This window comes from Ziziphus jujuba, chromosome 2, assembly GCF_031755915.1.
Source record: "Ziziphus jujuba cultivar Dongzao chromosome 2, ASM3175591v1".
Classification (NCBI taxonomy): Eukaryota; Viridiplantae; Streptophyta; class Magnoliopsida; order Rosales; family Rhamnaceae; genus Ziziphus; species Ziziphus jujuba.
The window spans coordinates 11,067,668-11,082,015 of record NC_083380.1 but is presented as its reverse complement, the minus strand read 5'-3'; the positions used below and the strand labels follow the sequence as shown (position 1 = coordinate 11,082,015).

At 34.9% G+C, this 14,348-nt stretch overlaps 2 protein-coding genes across 2 annotated transcripts; both read right to left on the bottom strand.

Moving 5' to 3' along the window:
* Nucleotides 1-4,339: 4,339 nt before the first annotated feature.
* On the bottom strand, nucleotides 4,340-6,586 carry LOC107418286 (uncharacterized). Its single transcript, XM_016026973.4, has one exon. It carries the CDS (start codon nucleotides 6,454-6,456, stop codon nucleotides 4,657-4,659), a length of 1,800 nt encoding a protein of 599 aa, XP_015882459.1. The 5' UTR covers nucleotides 6,457-6,586; the 3' UTR covers nucleotides 4,340-4,656.
* Nucleotides 6,587-7,648: 1,062 nt separating this feature from the next.
* Nucleotides 7,649-14,027, bottom strand: LOC107418311 (amine oxidase [copper-containing] zeta, peroxisomal). Its single transcript, XM_016026998.4, has 12 exons — nucleotides 13,342-14,027; nucleotides 11,954-12,063; nucleotides 11,544-11,849; nucleotides 11,191-11,303; nucleotides 10,779-11,109; nucleotides 10,482-10,697; nucleotides 10,132-10,368; nucleotides 9,652-9,837; nucleotides 9,175-9,315; nucleotides 8,626-8,894; nucleotides 8,373-8,454; nucleotides 7,649-8,085 (listed from the first exon to the last, which is right to left on the bottom strand). The coding sequence occupies exons 1-12, from the start codon at nucleotides 13,574-13,576 to the stop codon at nucleotides 7,951-7,953; spliced, it is 2,361 nt and encodes a 786-aa protein (XP_015882484.2). The 5' UTR covers nucleotides 13,577-14,027; the 3' UTR covers nucleotides 7,649-7,950.
* Nucleotides 14,028-14,348: the final 321 nt, after the last annotated feature.

The following is a 14,348-nucleotide window of genomic DNA, read 5'->3' as shown; positions in this document are numbered from 1 at the left end:
AGTGTCCAACTGTATATACAGATGTATCAGATATATGAAGTGGAACAGAGACAAATACAGAACACAGGAAAAAAAAAAGTTCTTACCCAAAAAAAAAAAAAAAAAAAAAAGAGTATTTGTGTGCCGACAATACCATTAATAGGGTCAACAGCCATAGTCATGAACCAAAACAACCATGGTATATAATTTCTTCTTTTTTTTTCCCCTTTTTTTTTCTTTTTCGGCGATAAAGTAAAAGGAAAAGAATTGGGGCTTGATCATGTACTAGGAACGTACTAGTTTCCCTGGTCAAACAATGGTGTCCCAAAATAAGTTTTTTTTCTTTTTTTTTTTCCTTTCTTTTTCTTTTTTTTGGCATGCTTTGGCCAATGATAGCTCTTTGAGACATTCCAAATAGTACGAACATACACGCCGACACCAAAGGCCAGGCTTAGATCTAAATAATTTAGTCAATTCCGCCAATTAATTACAAAGGTTTTAATTTCGGCTGCAGAAAAGTCAATACAGAAACACTGAAAAAAGACCTATCGTGATGAAAATCCATCTGGGTTCGATGAGCTTTTTCCTGTTCTTCTTCATCTCAACACCACAAATTCATATATATATATATATATAACATACATATATAAGCAAATTTTATGGTACAGATGATTCACATTATATTATAGTATAGATTTTAATATTAATAATGATCTTTGTATAATAGTATTAATAATGATTTTTTTAAAAATTATCAATATTAAAATAAAAATATGCAAACATCTAAACGAATATATATATATATATATATATATATATATGTGTATTATGTATGTAAATATAGAAATTTATCAGTAAAAATATGCTGTTGAGATCCTGCTATGCCATAGACTTCAAAATTCAGATTGCAGATTGGTTTAGCAATAAAAATGAGAAAGAAAAGTTTGAAAAAAAAAAAAAAACATGAAAAGCGTTTTCTTAATTTTAAAGTATGAAAGATGGCTTATCATCAAAGATAAAGCTACATTGACTCTCTGGGAAAGGGTTTTCATGTCTCATTGGTTACCATTCTAATGGTTTTCAACAAAGATGCTAACTAATTACGTGTGTTTAATGATTGTATGCTCTGCATTTACAAGAGGAAGGAATCGCTTCCCTTATTTCCACTCCATTAGTCCTTTCCACTAGAATATTGATTAAAAACCATGTTAGGTGGAACTAGAATTTTGAATTTCACTCCTTCCAGAACCTTGCTTATGATTGCACAAATTTTATTATTATTTTCTTCTCACCCACACACACCCTCAAAAAAATAAAAAAGGAGAAAAAGTGAAAAAACGAAATTACATATAATTAATGCAATGGGGTTGAATTTAACGTTATAAGTTAATGATACTTGAGCAGAAAGCAAGAAGCAAAATTCAAAGGCATTGAAATGAAAGGTATCCAAGATTCGGAGGAGTCTTCTATGTATATCATATAGATTGTGTGAGATGTGAAATTGGTATGAAACATTGAAGAACATCAAAATCCAAGCCGCTATGATACAGATCCATTTAAACAACCAAGATCCTCCATATATTCATATAAGTTTATATATTTCTAGAAGACATATAGAGATTACAGCAGTTGGTGATAAGCGCAAATTGAGAAGGAATTGTAACCGATTACAGAATATGCAAGTCAAACCAGTAGTGTCCTAAACACATTACATTCTGAATCCGATTAGAGAGAAAATAAAATAATAAATAATAATAATAATAATAATAATAATATAATAATTATTATTATTAAAAAATTAAAATAAAAATAAAAAATAAAAAATAAAGGGTTAAAAGAGGTTTTGGGCTTATTGCACAAACCCAATTCAAAAGTCTCAAAAAAGGCCGTTGCAAGCATTTTAAACTTGGAGAATTTGGTCCAATGTCCCTGTTTCTCAAATTTTAAAAATATTTACCAATATTTTTTGAATATTTTTAATTTTATTCTTCAATATCTATTTTATCCTTAAAAAAATTACAATTAACTTGTATATCCTTATTTTACATTCCCCACATCCATTATTCACCGTTCTTCGAAAAAAAATTTCCATTCAAAACAAACAGAAACCCGTTCGTCCCCCATGTCATCTTCATCATCATATTTTTTTTTTTTTACAACCTCAAAAAAAAAAAAAAACTTCTCACAAACCCAAGGTAGCCAATGAACCCAGATTGAATTTTGAAGTTAAAAAAATAAAGATAATTTATGAATTTTGTAGCTGGAGAGGATAAAAAAAAAAGAGAGAAAAATAAGGGAAAATGAAAAAAAAGGTGACTTTAAATATGTGAGAAATGAAAATCAAACAGCCAAAACTTCTTAGATAGAGAAAATATAAAGGCAAAAGTAATTCACAAAGAAAGATTGAATAATTTTGTATGATGGGCTGTTTGTTATAGATAAAAAACATCTCAAAAAAATATATATAAAATAAAAAATTAAAAGAAGAAAAAGTGAAATGAAAGAGAGAGAGAGAGAGAGATGAAATGAAAGATTTATCAAAGTTCATTAAAAATTGAGAAAAGCAAATTTGGGAAATGGGTTTTCTTTTCTTTCTTTTTCCTTTTTTTTGGCTATCCTTTTCTCTCTCTCTATCTATTCTATTTTCTCTTATTTGTTTGTCCCACGGCCATGTCTATCTCATTATTGAAACCTTCAAATGAACATTTATGAGCGACAAATCAATCATCCTCTTTGCTAGACCTGAAATTGAGCATAAAACCTCCTTCCATAGCTTTGAGCTCGTCCTTCGAGTCCAACAAGAGAAAGAACTTGAATATGAGAAGGGTTACCAGTAAAGAGAGAGAGGGAAAGTGGGTGTGAAATGTGATAGGTGAGACATGGGTAAGAGAGAAGGGTAGGGTTGGAATAATGAAAAGAATATGTGTAGATAAAAAATGTTTAAAAGAGAAGGAATATTTTTCGTTAAGGCTCTCAAAATAAGGGTATTGGGCCAGATTTCCATTTAAACTTCTTACACAGAACATATAGTTTCATGAGCATGTGTCATTTCCATGGCAAGCCCATGGAGGCCTCAATTGTTTCAATATTATATAATAAATAAATGCACGTGGGCAGCTTTCTCATGTAGTTGTCTACAAAAATCTGTAAGAATATTACATAGAGCCACAAAATCCCTACTTCAGTTCTGTGTACAGAATGGCACATACAAACAGTGTTATCGAGGCAATTACTTTATTTTACCTTTCAAAGCTTATTTTATATTCTCTTCCTAGTTCTGGTAACATAACAAATCAGCTTTTGAAAGGAACTCCTCGAGAAGAGAAAACAAAAAGATAAAATGAAATGAAAAAGACCAAGAAAACTGGTACTTGACTCATACTAACAAAAGCATCCAGAACATGACGATAGCACACTCTGTCAATGAACCAAGGAAATACAGCATAAACCATCTGAGGTACGCAAAGACAAACAAGATAAATGATGGAGGAAGCGAAAAGAGTGAGGTATAAGTAAAACATTAGCCTTCATTCAACAAGCAGATCTAAAATGAAAGGACAACGATCAGTTTAAATATGGTATTCTAAAAAAGAGTCAAAGCTTCTAGAACTTCAAGCCAATGTGATATCCACCATAAATCCTTGGAACATGGCTGGCATGATTCCATGGGAACAATTATATAGTTAAAAATAAAAAAATAAAAAAATAAAAAGAAGAAGAAGAAGAAGAAAAAGTCCACGAAAGAAGAAGGCAAATAAATTTAGCGGACAACAACCACAAGAGTAATCAACAACTAGCCATTCAATGCAAAGGATTGCTTTGGCAACAAGCTGCAGGCATGTAATCTACACAACAAAATTTGTGTTAGTCTTAATCTCCAGTAATATTAGTTTAGTCGCAAGTTATCTATGTCAGTAAGATGTACCAAAAATCAGCAACTTTGCAGCAAATATGGTATGAAGGATTCAGCTAACCATCATATATTTCTAGATAAACAGTATATTCTTCTCACAGACATAAAGCACCATAAAAACCAACTAGTTACATCCTCAATTTTGTCACCGGTAACTAAATAAAATCAAATCAAGTTTAATCCAAGGGATCTTCGTGACAGTAAATAAAAATTTTGTTGGGGAACAAGACAAGAGAAGAAATATGAATACCAAGATGAGAAAAGAGAGTAGAAACAAGAACTTTATTATTCTTTATTGTTATGTCACTACAATCACAACATAAGAAATTACCATAAATGAGAGTTAGTGGAATTTGAACACGGACCAAACAAACAACCAGACTCTAATAACATGTTTAGTTAGCATAAATCCCCAAACAATTAGAAAAGTGGACCCAACAATATATATAAAGCTAATACAACGAACAAATTAAAATCTATTATTACAACAAAAAAATTCTCCGAAAGTTATGTACAACCCATTAAAGATACACTCAAGTATCCACTTTTCTGGATTTAGAAGACTGGTAGATGCAAAGTACATGGTAATCATCTTGGATGATTTATCAATCCTGTCATCTATTATCTCTTACATTTTGCCAATTCATCAAAACCATCTCTTACATCGTTTAAATATTGAATTTCTTCAATTCACATTTGTCCAAATTCTGTGCTTTGTGTGTTATAGAGGTCAAGATTCACTCACCTAGCCAAAACCATTGCAATCATGGTCTGTGGGGATGAGCTCCAGCCTGATAAAGAGTAAGATGGTGATTGGCTTTGGCATACAAGTCCCTCAAATCAGGATGTTGAGCTACGAAAGAACGAGCCGCCTCCAGGGCATTCAAAGCACGAGCTTGTTCAAGAGCCTTGCTGTTCCCTACATGCAATGCAAGGTAACAAAGCAGTACTAGGCTATGCATTTGGGCTGGGCCATCAGCTCGCAGTAAACTCATCATAGGAGGAACACCCCCATATTCTATAATCGCCTTCGAATGCTCCACACAATTAAAATTTTCCATGCACACAAACTTCTCCAATGCAATAGCAGCCTCTGTTGCAACATCCGCATTCTTATCACTCAAGTGCGAAACCAAAGGACCGATGATCCGTGTTTCCCTGGCAGGAAAAGTTCGAGCCAAGCACCCAATTGCTTTAATGGCAGGAATTTGCAATGCCGGATTAGTTTCCTCTTTAACAACCCTCAGAAGCTGATCCATAACCGCCTTTGCAGCCGGAGCAGTAGTCTTAAACGCTGCTCGTCTAAGGTCGGGATTGGATTCGGCTACAGCAGCTATCTCCATAACAGTCATTAAACAATTAAGCTGCAATTCCCCTTCTTCCTTCTCAATAATCTTAGCCAAACAAATCATTCCTTTTGTCTCAGTAATTTTTCTACTATTAGACAAACTATCTTTAGAGAGTTTCCACAGAGCCTCAGCACAAACAACCTTAAGCTTAAGCTTCACGTCAGGTAATTCAACCTCCCTCTCCTTCCTATAATGGTGACCACCACCATGCGAAGAAAACGAAGAACTAGTTGACAAACTCAAATGGGTATTATGATTATTAGTTGGTTTTACAGATAACTCTTTTTTAATCTGAACAATTGAATGAATACTAGTCTTACCCGATTGGATTTTCGGATCATCAAGAACCGTATCCATAGACATCAAAGAAACTAAAGGCCTAGTTACATTCTCTCTAGCAAATTCCTCCTTTGCAACTGGGTCAAGTTCTGCCATCCTCGATACCAACTTCACCACCGAAACCTGAACCTTCATCGGTGAATCCCCAAGAACCTTAACGATCATCGGAATCCCCTGCGCATCGATGATATAGACGACCCTCTCTTCATCCGTGGCGATATTGAAAAGCGCAGTGGCAGCCGCAATTTGAGCATCGGGAGAAGAACCCTCCTTGAGCAGCTTCAACAAAGGCGAAACCCCACCTTCGTCCACAATTATCTTCTTGTTCCGCTCGTTGTCTCTCGCAAGCGAAGCGAGCTCGTTAGCTGCGTCGACACGCTCTTTGAGCTGACCCATTTGGATAGTCGCTATGTACGACCAAACCCATGAAAGAATCGGGTCGTTGCTAGCGATCGGAGGCAGAGAGAGGTTAGCACCATCTGAATCGAAGATGGAGAGAAGCCACCTCAAGTCGCCGATCGAGGATTCGAGAAGGTTCGCGACTTTTCGGAAATCGGCGGTGGTTGTGATGGCGAAAACCTGACGGAGAACACCGTTGTGCTTTCGCTTACGGACCAAAGTGAGGGCACGATCGAGATTTTTGGCGACGTCGGCAACGATTCGGCGGACAGGTCGTTCGTAGAGGGACTGAGTCGTGGCGGCGACTCGTGCGGCCGAGCGGAGCATCTGGGAGAGATTCTCTACCCTCTCGGCGAGGTCAATGCATTCCTGCTTGGAAGATTCGGAATCTTGGACCAGCTTGACGACTCGGTCGGCGAGTAAGATTGAGATACTGAGCTCCTCTTGCAGTGTCTTTTCGTCGTCGACAATCGCCATGTTCGTACGAGAGTTTTATGTTTGTGTGTGTGCGCGTTGCAGACTTGCAGTGCAGTGTATTTTTTTTTTTTCTTTTTTTTTTTTTTCCTTTGTTTTTCCTTCAGTGGTGGCTGGGCCGGCTAAAGCCCTTGGAAATATTTAGTATAAAATTTATTTAAAAAAATTATAAATAAATAAATAATAATTTTGGAGCCACAACTTTTGTTAGATTAGATTTTTTTTTTTTTTTTTGGGGTGAATTTGTTATATTAGATTTAGTTGTGTAAGAATGATCTGATTAAATTACTGTTTTGTGGGATGTTGGTATTTTCTTGGGAATAATTTTATGAAATAAATAAATAAAATAAAAAATACTCTTGTGGGGGATTATTATTATTATTTTTGCTTGAAGTCTTGTGGGGGATTAAATAAATGGTTTTTGGGCAGCTCATATTTTCCACATTAGTAAATGTGAGGTGGGGATTAAAAGTCATAAAGAAGTGACATCTCTAGGTACGAACCCCACAAGAAAAAATAAATAAATAAACAAATAAGTAGTGATAATGATAAGGTTGAAAACTGAAGACCATCAACACTTGAAGCATTGAATTTCTGGAGTGGATTTTGGGCTGAAGACTTGAGGGAAAATGAGTCATCCATCTTTTTAAGAATATATATTAAAAAAAAAAATGAAGAAGAAAAGAAAATCAATTCATTGGAAAATAACAATAATCGATCATAATGCATTTAAATCACTTTTGGCTTTTTTTGACTTTTTGAAAACTAAAATCTACAGGAAAGTAATGCGCTCAAATATATTTCTACTAATATCTATCTGGTCGTCAAAAAATTAAATAATACTCGTAAAGTTTTCAAATCAGAAAATCATTACAATATTTAATTCATAATTTAAATTTATCTAGATATGTAATGATTTTAAAGTATTTGGTTCCTTCATATGAGATATTGTTTAATAATAATATATATATATATATATATATCACATGACATTCAGTTAAAAAAATTTTGAAACCAGGTGACTGAATCTATCCTCACTAAAACTACAGAAACCAACAAATATTTTATTATAACTGTTATTTTTTCTGAAATTATCCATAATCCAAAAAAATAATACAAGCACACGAGGATCTCTCTGCGTCTGTCACAAAGCACACCGTACATGATAATGGGTATTAAATTTCAAATCCGAAACTTTGGGGGAATAAACTGACCTGACGCCTTGGATTGCATTGGGTCATTGATTACATTAAGCATACAATCTGTGTAACAATCATTAGGGAAAACAAAAGCATTATTTTATTTCATGTACCCTAAAAACCAATCAGCTCCAAACCAAGTAAATCCAAATCCAAATCCAAACACAAATCCATAATCCATAAATCCAAACCAATCACTAAGTAGAGAAAGAACATCCACACTAATGAAAAGACAGATAATATAATACTAGCCTAGTTACGGACAGAAATCCATCATTGAAAAGAAAGATCCGGCTCGTCAAAGCTTTGCCAATATCGCATTCTGAATTGGTTTGGCTACCCCATTTTCTTTGACATCATTGTCTTTAGCATCCAATTCACAAGCGTTGGGTGGGACATCTACTGCCGGGGAACAGTTGAAGAATCCGTGAGGCTGCATCCACACACATTTAATATAACAAGGAAAGGTCAGATATCACTTGAAACTAAAAAATTAAATTTAAGGATTTATCATCTCAGGTCATTTCATTCAAAAAAAAAAAAAAAAAAATCTGGTTACTGCTCAGATAAAACCGACTTTTTATGACCATAAAACCGATACAAACTCATAATAATGTGCTGCTTTACTATGTAACCCTATATTCACGGCATGCATCGGGATAATTCATGGACAATGTCAATGTTGATGAAAAGAAGCATTCGGGATTGACTAGGGAATACCATGAGCATAAAACCGATGCGCTCCACCGGCATGACAGGCCAGTCTTCCAACCGAGGAACGTGTGTTATTCCAAATACATACCTGCAATTGAAAAGTAAATCATACGCACGTACAAGAAACTAATACTGAAACTATTTTAACTAGTCTTCACAAATTCATTTATGCATCTAATTCAACTTAAAATTGAAAATATTACTACTAGGGAGCTAAATGGTTGGAAAACTGACTTATTTAGGGAAAGAGAGAACCAACCAGAGGACTATATCAGTTTCTTCTAGAGAACGATCTTTCTTTACCCACGTAGCCAATCCTTCGCCAACACGTGGATTTTGATTGGGGAATTCTCCTCCAGGAAACATCTCATCACGCGAATAAGGTGTAACCCAAAGATTATGCTTCAGGAAAGCAGCTCTTCTCAAAAACTTTGCCTCAGAACCAGCCAATGGCAAACAGTTTGAACCAGGTACTAGTTTGTAGCCTGTTAACTGTCCAGTCCTATTGACGGTTCTAGTGTTTCTTACCTAGCATATAATAAGATGGCATATGTAGTCATTCAAACAACAAGCAGCTTCAAAAATATTCAAATAAAAGAAAAACTGCAGACTGACAAGAGAGAGAGAGAGAGAGAGAGACTTAAATGCAATATAACAGCTTCCAATATACATTAGACGTTATTGTGTATTGTACTAATTTTTACATTATATATAAAAATATCTTCAGATACTGAAGGGTAACCAAAATTTAAATGTTACAGCAAAACCAGGAGAAGAAGCTCTACGATCAAGGTTAAGGATGCCTTACAATCCAATGGCGAGCAGTCAAAGGATTACAATCACGCTTTGCTTGCAATTCAGATCTGAGAAGTGTCTCCTCGGCATAAAATGCATTATTATGAACATTATTCTCCCCAGGCTGCTCAACTTTAACATCCAACTCCACAACCTGAGAAATTGATTAGGAAGGGGGCAAATGATGTTATGATGTATCAACAACCAAATTCTTTGAAGTGCAAGTTAGAATCAAAAACGGATCCTCAATGGACATCGTAATTTGATTTTAGCCAAGCACATTTAGAGGATAAAACTAAGGAAACTTTTTCCCACCATGAGAGGAAAAATTAAATACAAATAAAGTCATGTGTCAAATAATCAGGAAGCAATCATTTGTAAACATCAAAAATCAAGCAAGAAATGTTTCAAGAAAATACTACAAAAATTTCCACAGATTCACAAACCACAATAGAAAAAAAAGAAAAAAAAAGGTTTCATCTAAGTATACCTGATTGTAAGTCTCACCAGGTTTGCAATCAACAGCCATATCCATACGAGCAACAAAAAAGTGTTGATGAACTGGTGCATATAATCCTGGTGCAATCATGGTACCATACTTTCGAAATTCCCCAGGTTGCAACGCACCTAAGCTGAGTATTCCAGTAAGCTTAACTTCAGCTTCAATTTTTCCATCCTGTAACAGCATAGGCTTACATGTCAACAAAACTGACTACTTGTTTACCATTAAGCTGAAGAAAACAAGGAGAAGACAGTTGCAGGTAGCTTGAAAGCAAGAAAAAAATATATACATAACATAGACGGGACAAGATTTGAAGCCAAGAAATAGAAATAGTCAAATGAACAATATCTTCCAGCACTGTAATCATGAGAAGCGGCAAAGCCTCAAAATAAGAAATCTATATAGTTTCTCAGCATTCTTTCAAGTTGGATGTGTTGAAGGGAAAGTAAATAGTGGCCTACAACTTGCCTGATAGAAGTGCCAGAAGAATCCATACTCATAATTAGCCACGGTACATATAAAAGATACTGTTAGCCGTCTAGACCTTCGAACTTCAGCTAAACCTGTTCTCCAGTCTTGATGCTTCCACAAAATTCCATGATCCTCTTCATGCAAACATACGCAATTTTCAATTGTTTCAACCCCTCCAGTGAAATTTGTAAAGTGAGCATCAAAGTATTTGATATAGCCCAAACAATCACATCCCTGATAAAAAAGTTCCATTTTCAATAGAATTTGGATCAAATCAAAGCCAAGAGCTTTGTATCAATGGTTAAAAAAAAAATAACAGCTACCAAGTACAGAGTCAGTTTTCATACTTTCTTAAGGGAATGTGCATTTTTTCCAAGGCCATCTTCCCCAGCATCAAAAGCATTTTTTCTGTAATGTGGTTCATTTGGATCTCCATAAGGCACAACCATTTCCACAAAACTTAACCTATGAGCTACAGGCCTTCTCCCCCTATTACCATCGACATATGCAACAGAATATATGACTAAGCCTTCTCTAGGAGTAAACCCAATACGGAAATTCCACTGCCAAAAAACAAAACACTATGATATTAGTCAAGTGCCTGTATCTTCAGAAAAACAATTCATAATCAAATTCACAATTACCTTCTGCCACTCCACAAAGTACCCATTCACACGAAAGCTAGGACCTTCAGGTTGAATAATTTGTAAAGGCTTTACATCACTTCGATCAACTCCACCTCTTGTTTCACCAGGAGTATAATTCCTCAACGGATCAGCTGGAGGTAAGGGAACTAACTTACGGTCTTCAAACTCTATCACCACCATGTTTTGCATATCAACCAGTACATAAATTCCCTCAACTGGCCGTGCATAACCGTTTTCCATTGGACAATCACTCTCAGTTCTACAGAATATCAATGGCCTTGCAAGTCTTCGGTTAGGAGCATCAGCATCACTGTGATAACCGACACACCTGAAGAATATAATTGAGGACATTGTGTTAGCAACAATCCACATCGGATACGTATGAATGTAGTTTGCTAAATTAACTTACCAGGCATCAACCATTACAAGATCCATATCTTCAATACCTCTCTTCTTCATAGCCTCCCTAAACGGAGGGAAGTCCTTCACAACAGCTTCACATTCAGCATATTCTACAGCATCCTGAAGTTGCAAGAGGAGAGACCCATTAGAACACAAACACACACACACACATATATATACATGTCGCACTTTTCTTATGTTTTTACAAGAGGCATTATGCATGCTAAAAACAAAATATTTAAAAAAAAAATAAAAATTTGCAACCAGTCTAGTTATTCTGCAGAACATTAATCTTCATATTGTATCCGAATGAGATCAAGCGTAACAGTAAGACCAAAGGTCAAGAGGAAAAATGCATACCATGGGAGGCTGCACATCTGGAACAACTTGCGATGAAATTACTTTTCCCCTGTGATGTCCACCTCGAGTTGCTGCATGTACTTCTGAGAGCTCAACTATCCACACACTTGTTTCATTTGATTTCTTGTTGTATACAACAAGTCTAGCTCGCCTTGGAGGAAGCTTTGTGGGAATTACAGGTCCACCTTTTGTTCTGGGAATCAATGATGGCTGGAATGGGGGAAAGAAATATGCATCTGCTAGTGCAACAACATGTTTATCAGGTTCCAGCAGAACCACATCAATAAAGCGCATGCCATCTCTGACCTGGAACAGGGAAATTTTAATCAGTTCAGAATGTTATCCACACACATATACATGTAAATAGGTATATAAAAACTCAAGTAACATATTATTTCTGTAGTTACGACCTCAGGAGTGGCTCCAGCAGCCCTGACAGTTGCCACTGCTACAGATATTTCTGCAGCAGAAAGAGGGTCCAAGGGATGGCTTGATTGAGCTCTCAGCATGATCGGGATTCCTAGAAAACCAATGCAACAGATTTAGTTGATCAACAAGTGAAAGAGAGAATTTTCATAGCATAATATCAATTAAAGAAAATAAACAAATAAGGCAGCATAAAATATGATAAATTCAAGGAGAATAAAAATATGATGTACGTACTACTTATTAAACTATAATTGAAATATCAGTTTCAAATTCACTTAACACCATGAGCATAGAGCTGATATGAAGAACTATTTAAAACAAATGCAAAATGAACCTACAGATTACATGTAGCCTTCTTCAAAAGAAACAAACTGAAGAATCAGATATTCGCAAAATTGTTCATACATAGGACAAAAGTATAAGATGCATCGTTTTAAGCAATATATGTACATATATAGTTATACACGAAAAAATTGGAAATCCTGAAGAAAGAAATAAAAATTTTTACTCATTCACATTAAGTCCCAATTTTTTTTTTTTTTAATCTTTTGTAATATTAATAATTTCCTCTTCTTGCTTTTCTTAACTCAATTGTTGCCATTTCAATTTTCTGTTATCTGTATTACATTTTTAATTTTCTCTTCAGTTTTGCAGACATATTTTGCAGACTGTAAAACCTCATAAAAGAAAATCTAAAACAATACTTTTATCAATATGAATAGTGCAAAACAACAATCTTAAAATATCACATGAAATAAATAAATTAATTAAGAAGGAAAAAAAAATTGAAAGAAATAGACACGGTATTCCTTGCTTAATAATCATTTTTATTTAATTTCTTTTTTCTATTAAACTATTTGGTAAAAATAATTTTCTTTTTTTAAAAAAAATAAAAATATAGCCAAGTTACAAAATTATCCAAAAGAAATTTACTTTTATCACAATAAAATAACCTTTATATCACAAAGGTATGTTTAATCTAATCTACCCACAGGAATGTTTCTTTTAGTTCCATTACGATCTAAGTAACTAGAAAGAACGGGCTTACCAAAGCAAATCAATTTACGAAGTTGATGTATTTTATTATTATTATTATTATTATTACTATTATTATAATAATAATAATATATTTTACTTGATCCTCATAACAATCTTTTGTTTACCAAAACACTAATTTATCTTTAGAATAAAAAAATAAAATAAACATGACAATGATAAAAAAAAATTAAAAAAAAAAGGCTCGCAAGAACTAACCGAAAGAGAAAGAAAATTCAATAAAACCAAACAAAAATTCGAAATTTCCACAGCTAAAAAGTAAAATATATAACAGAGTGAGTAAAAATATCCGAAACAAAAGCGAAACAAAAACCTTTATTAGAAGCATTGGTGGAAGGTTCAGGAATCAACGACGCAACGGCGATCTTCTTTGCGCGCTGATCAGCGTGACGATCGGCGGAGGCGACCGTCCAATCTTGAACCGCATTGGCCGAAACGACGGCGTCAGACGGAGGAGCAGAAGCTGCGCGGCGAATGTTGACGGAATCGGCACCGTCGCAGCAAGAAGGAGGGTTAGATAGCGTCGTTTTTTGCGTAGTTGGGGCCATTGCAAGGGATTCGCAAGCTCGCCGATTCCACCGCAGTAAGTCTCTTTACAATCTACTGACATACAGCAAAAGTCTCTGTTCTTCCGAGACTGCGTGCCTCTCTTCCTTCTATTCAAAAGCACCAGAACCAGAACAAACAAAAATCGAAACACAAAAAAGAATGGATCAAACAGAGAGATAAAAGAAAAAAAAAGAAAAAAAGAAAAAAACCGATGATGACGATGATCAGCCAAATTAGAAATATAGGTTTTTATTTTTTTCTTTTTCCTTCTCTTTCCCGTCTTCTCTCAAAATTCCACTCCAAAAGCTCAGGAAAAGCTAGGGTTTAGCTCTGAGACCAAATGTGATTATTCGTCACTGGAAGATTTTCCAAGAAAGCGAAAAATGCAAAGGGAAAAAAGAAAAAGTTTTTTGGGAGCGATTTTCCTTTTGGGAGCAAAGAGAGAGGAGAAGAGATGGATTATATATGGGAAGGTTTACTAACCCACGTGCATTTCTCCTACTTGAAACTTTCTTTTTTTTTAATTATTTATTTATTTATTTATTTTTGGGATAAGGCCAAGTAGAAGAGAGAGATTCCAGATGGAAATATTTATTTTTGTAAATTTGGAATAAAGCTGAGGGCTTATCAGGGAGTATGAGAGGGACCAATAAGATAAGTAGGCATGAAAGTTGGGGTGATAGGACGATCTGCTTCTGCTTAATGGAACTTCTATTTATTATTAAAAGGGTCCCCATTATTATTTGATATTTGGCCTGATAAGGACAAAGC

Bases quoted from the DNA above. Each gene is read 5' to 3' on its own strand.
- LOC107418286 (XM_016026973.4), bottom strand. From the start codon at position 6,456: ATGGCGATTGTCGACGACGAAAAGACACTGCAAGAGGAGCTCAGTATC.
- LOC107418311 (XM_016026998.4), bottom strand. From the start codon at position 13,576: ATGGCCCCAACTACGCAAAAAACGACGCTATCTAACCCTCCTTCTTGC. The intron at 11,304-11,543 runs GTATGCATTTTT...TTGCAACTTCAG, and splicing joins CAGATGTGCAGCCTCCCATG to GATGCTGTAGAATATGCTGA. The intron at 8,895-9,174 runs GTAAGGCATCCT...ATTATATGCTAG, and splicing joins TGACTGCTCGCCATTGGATT to GTAAGAAACACTAGAACCGT.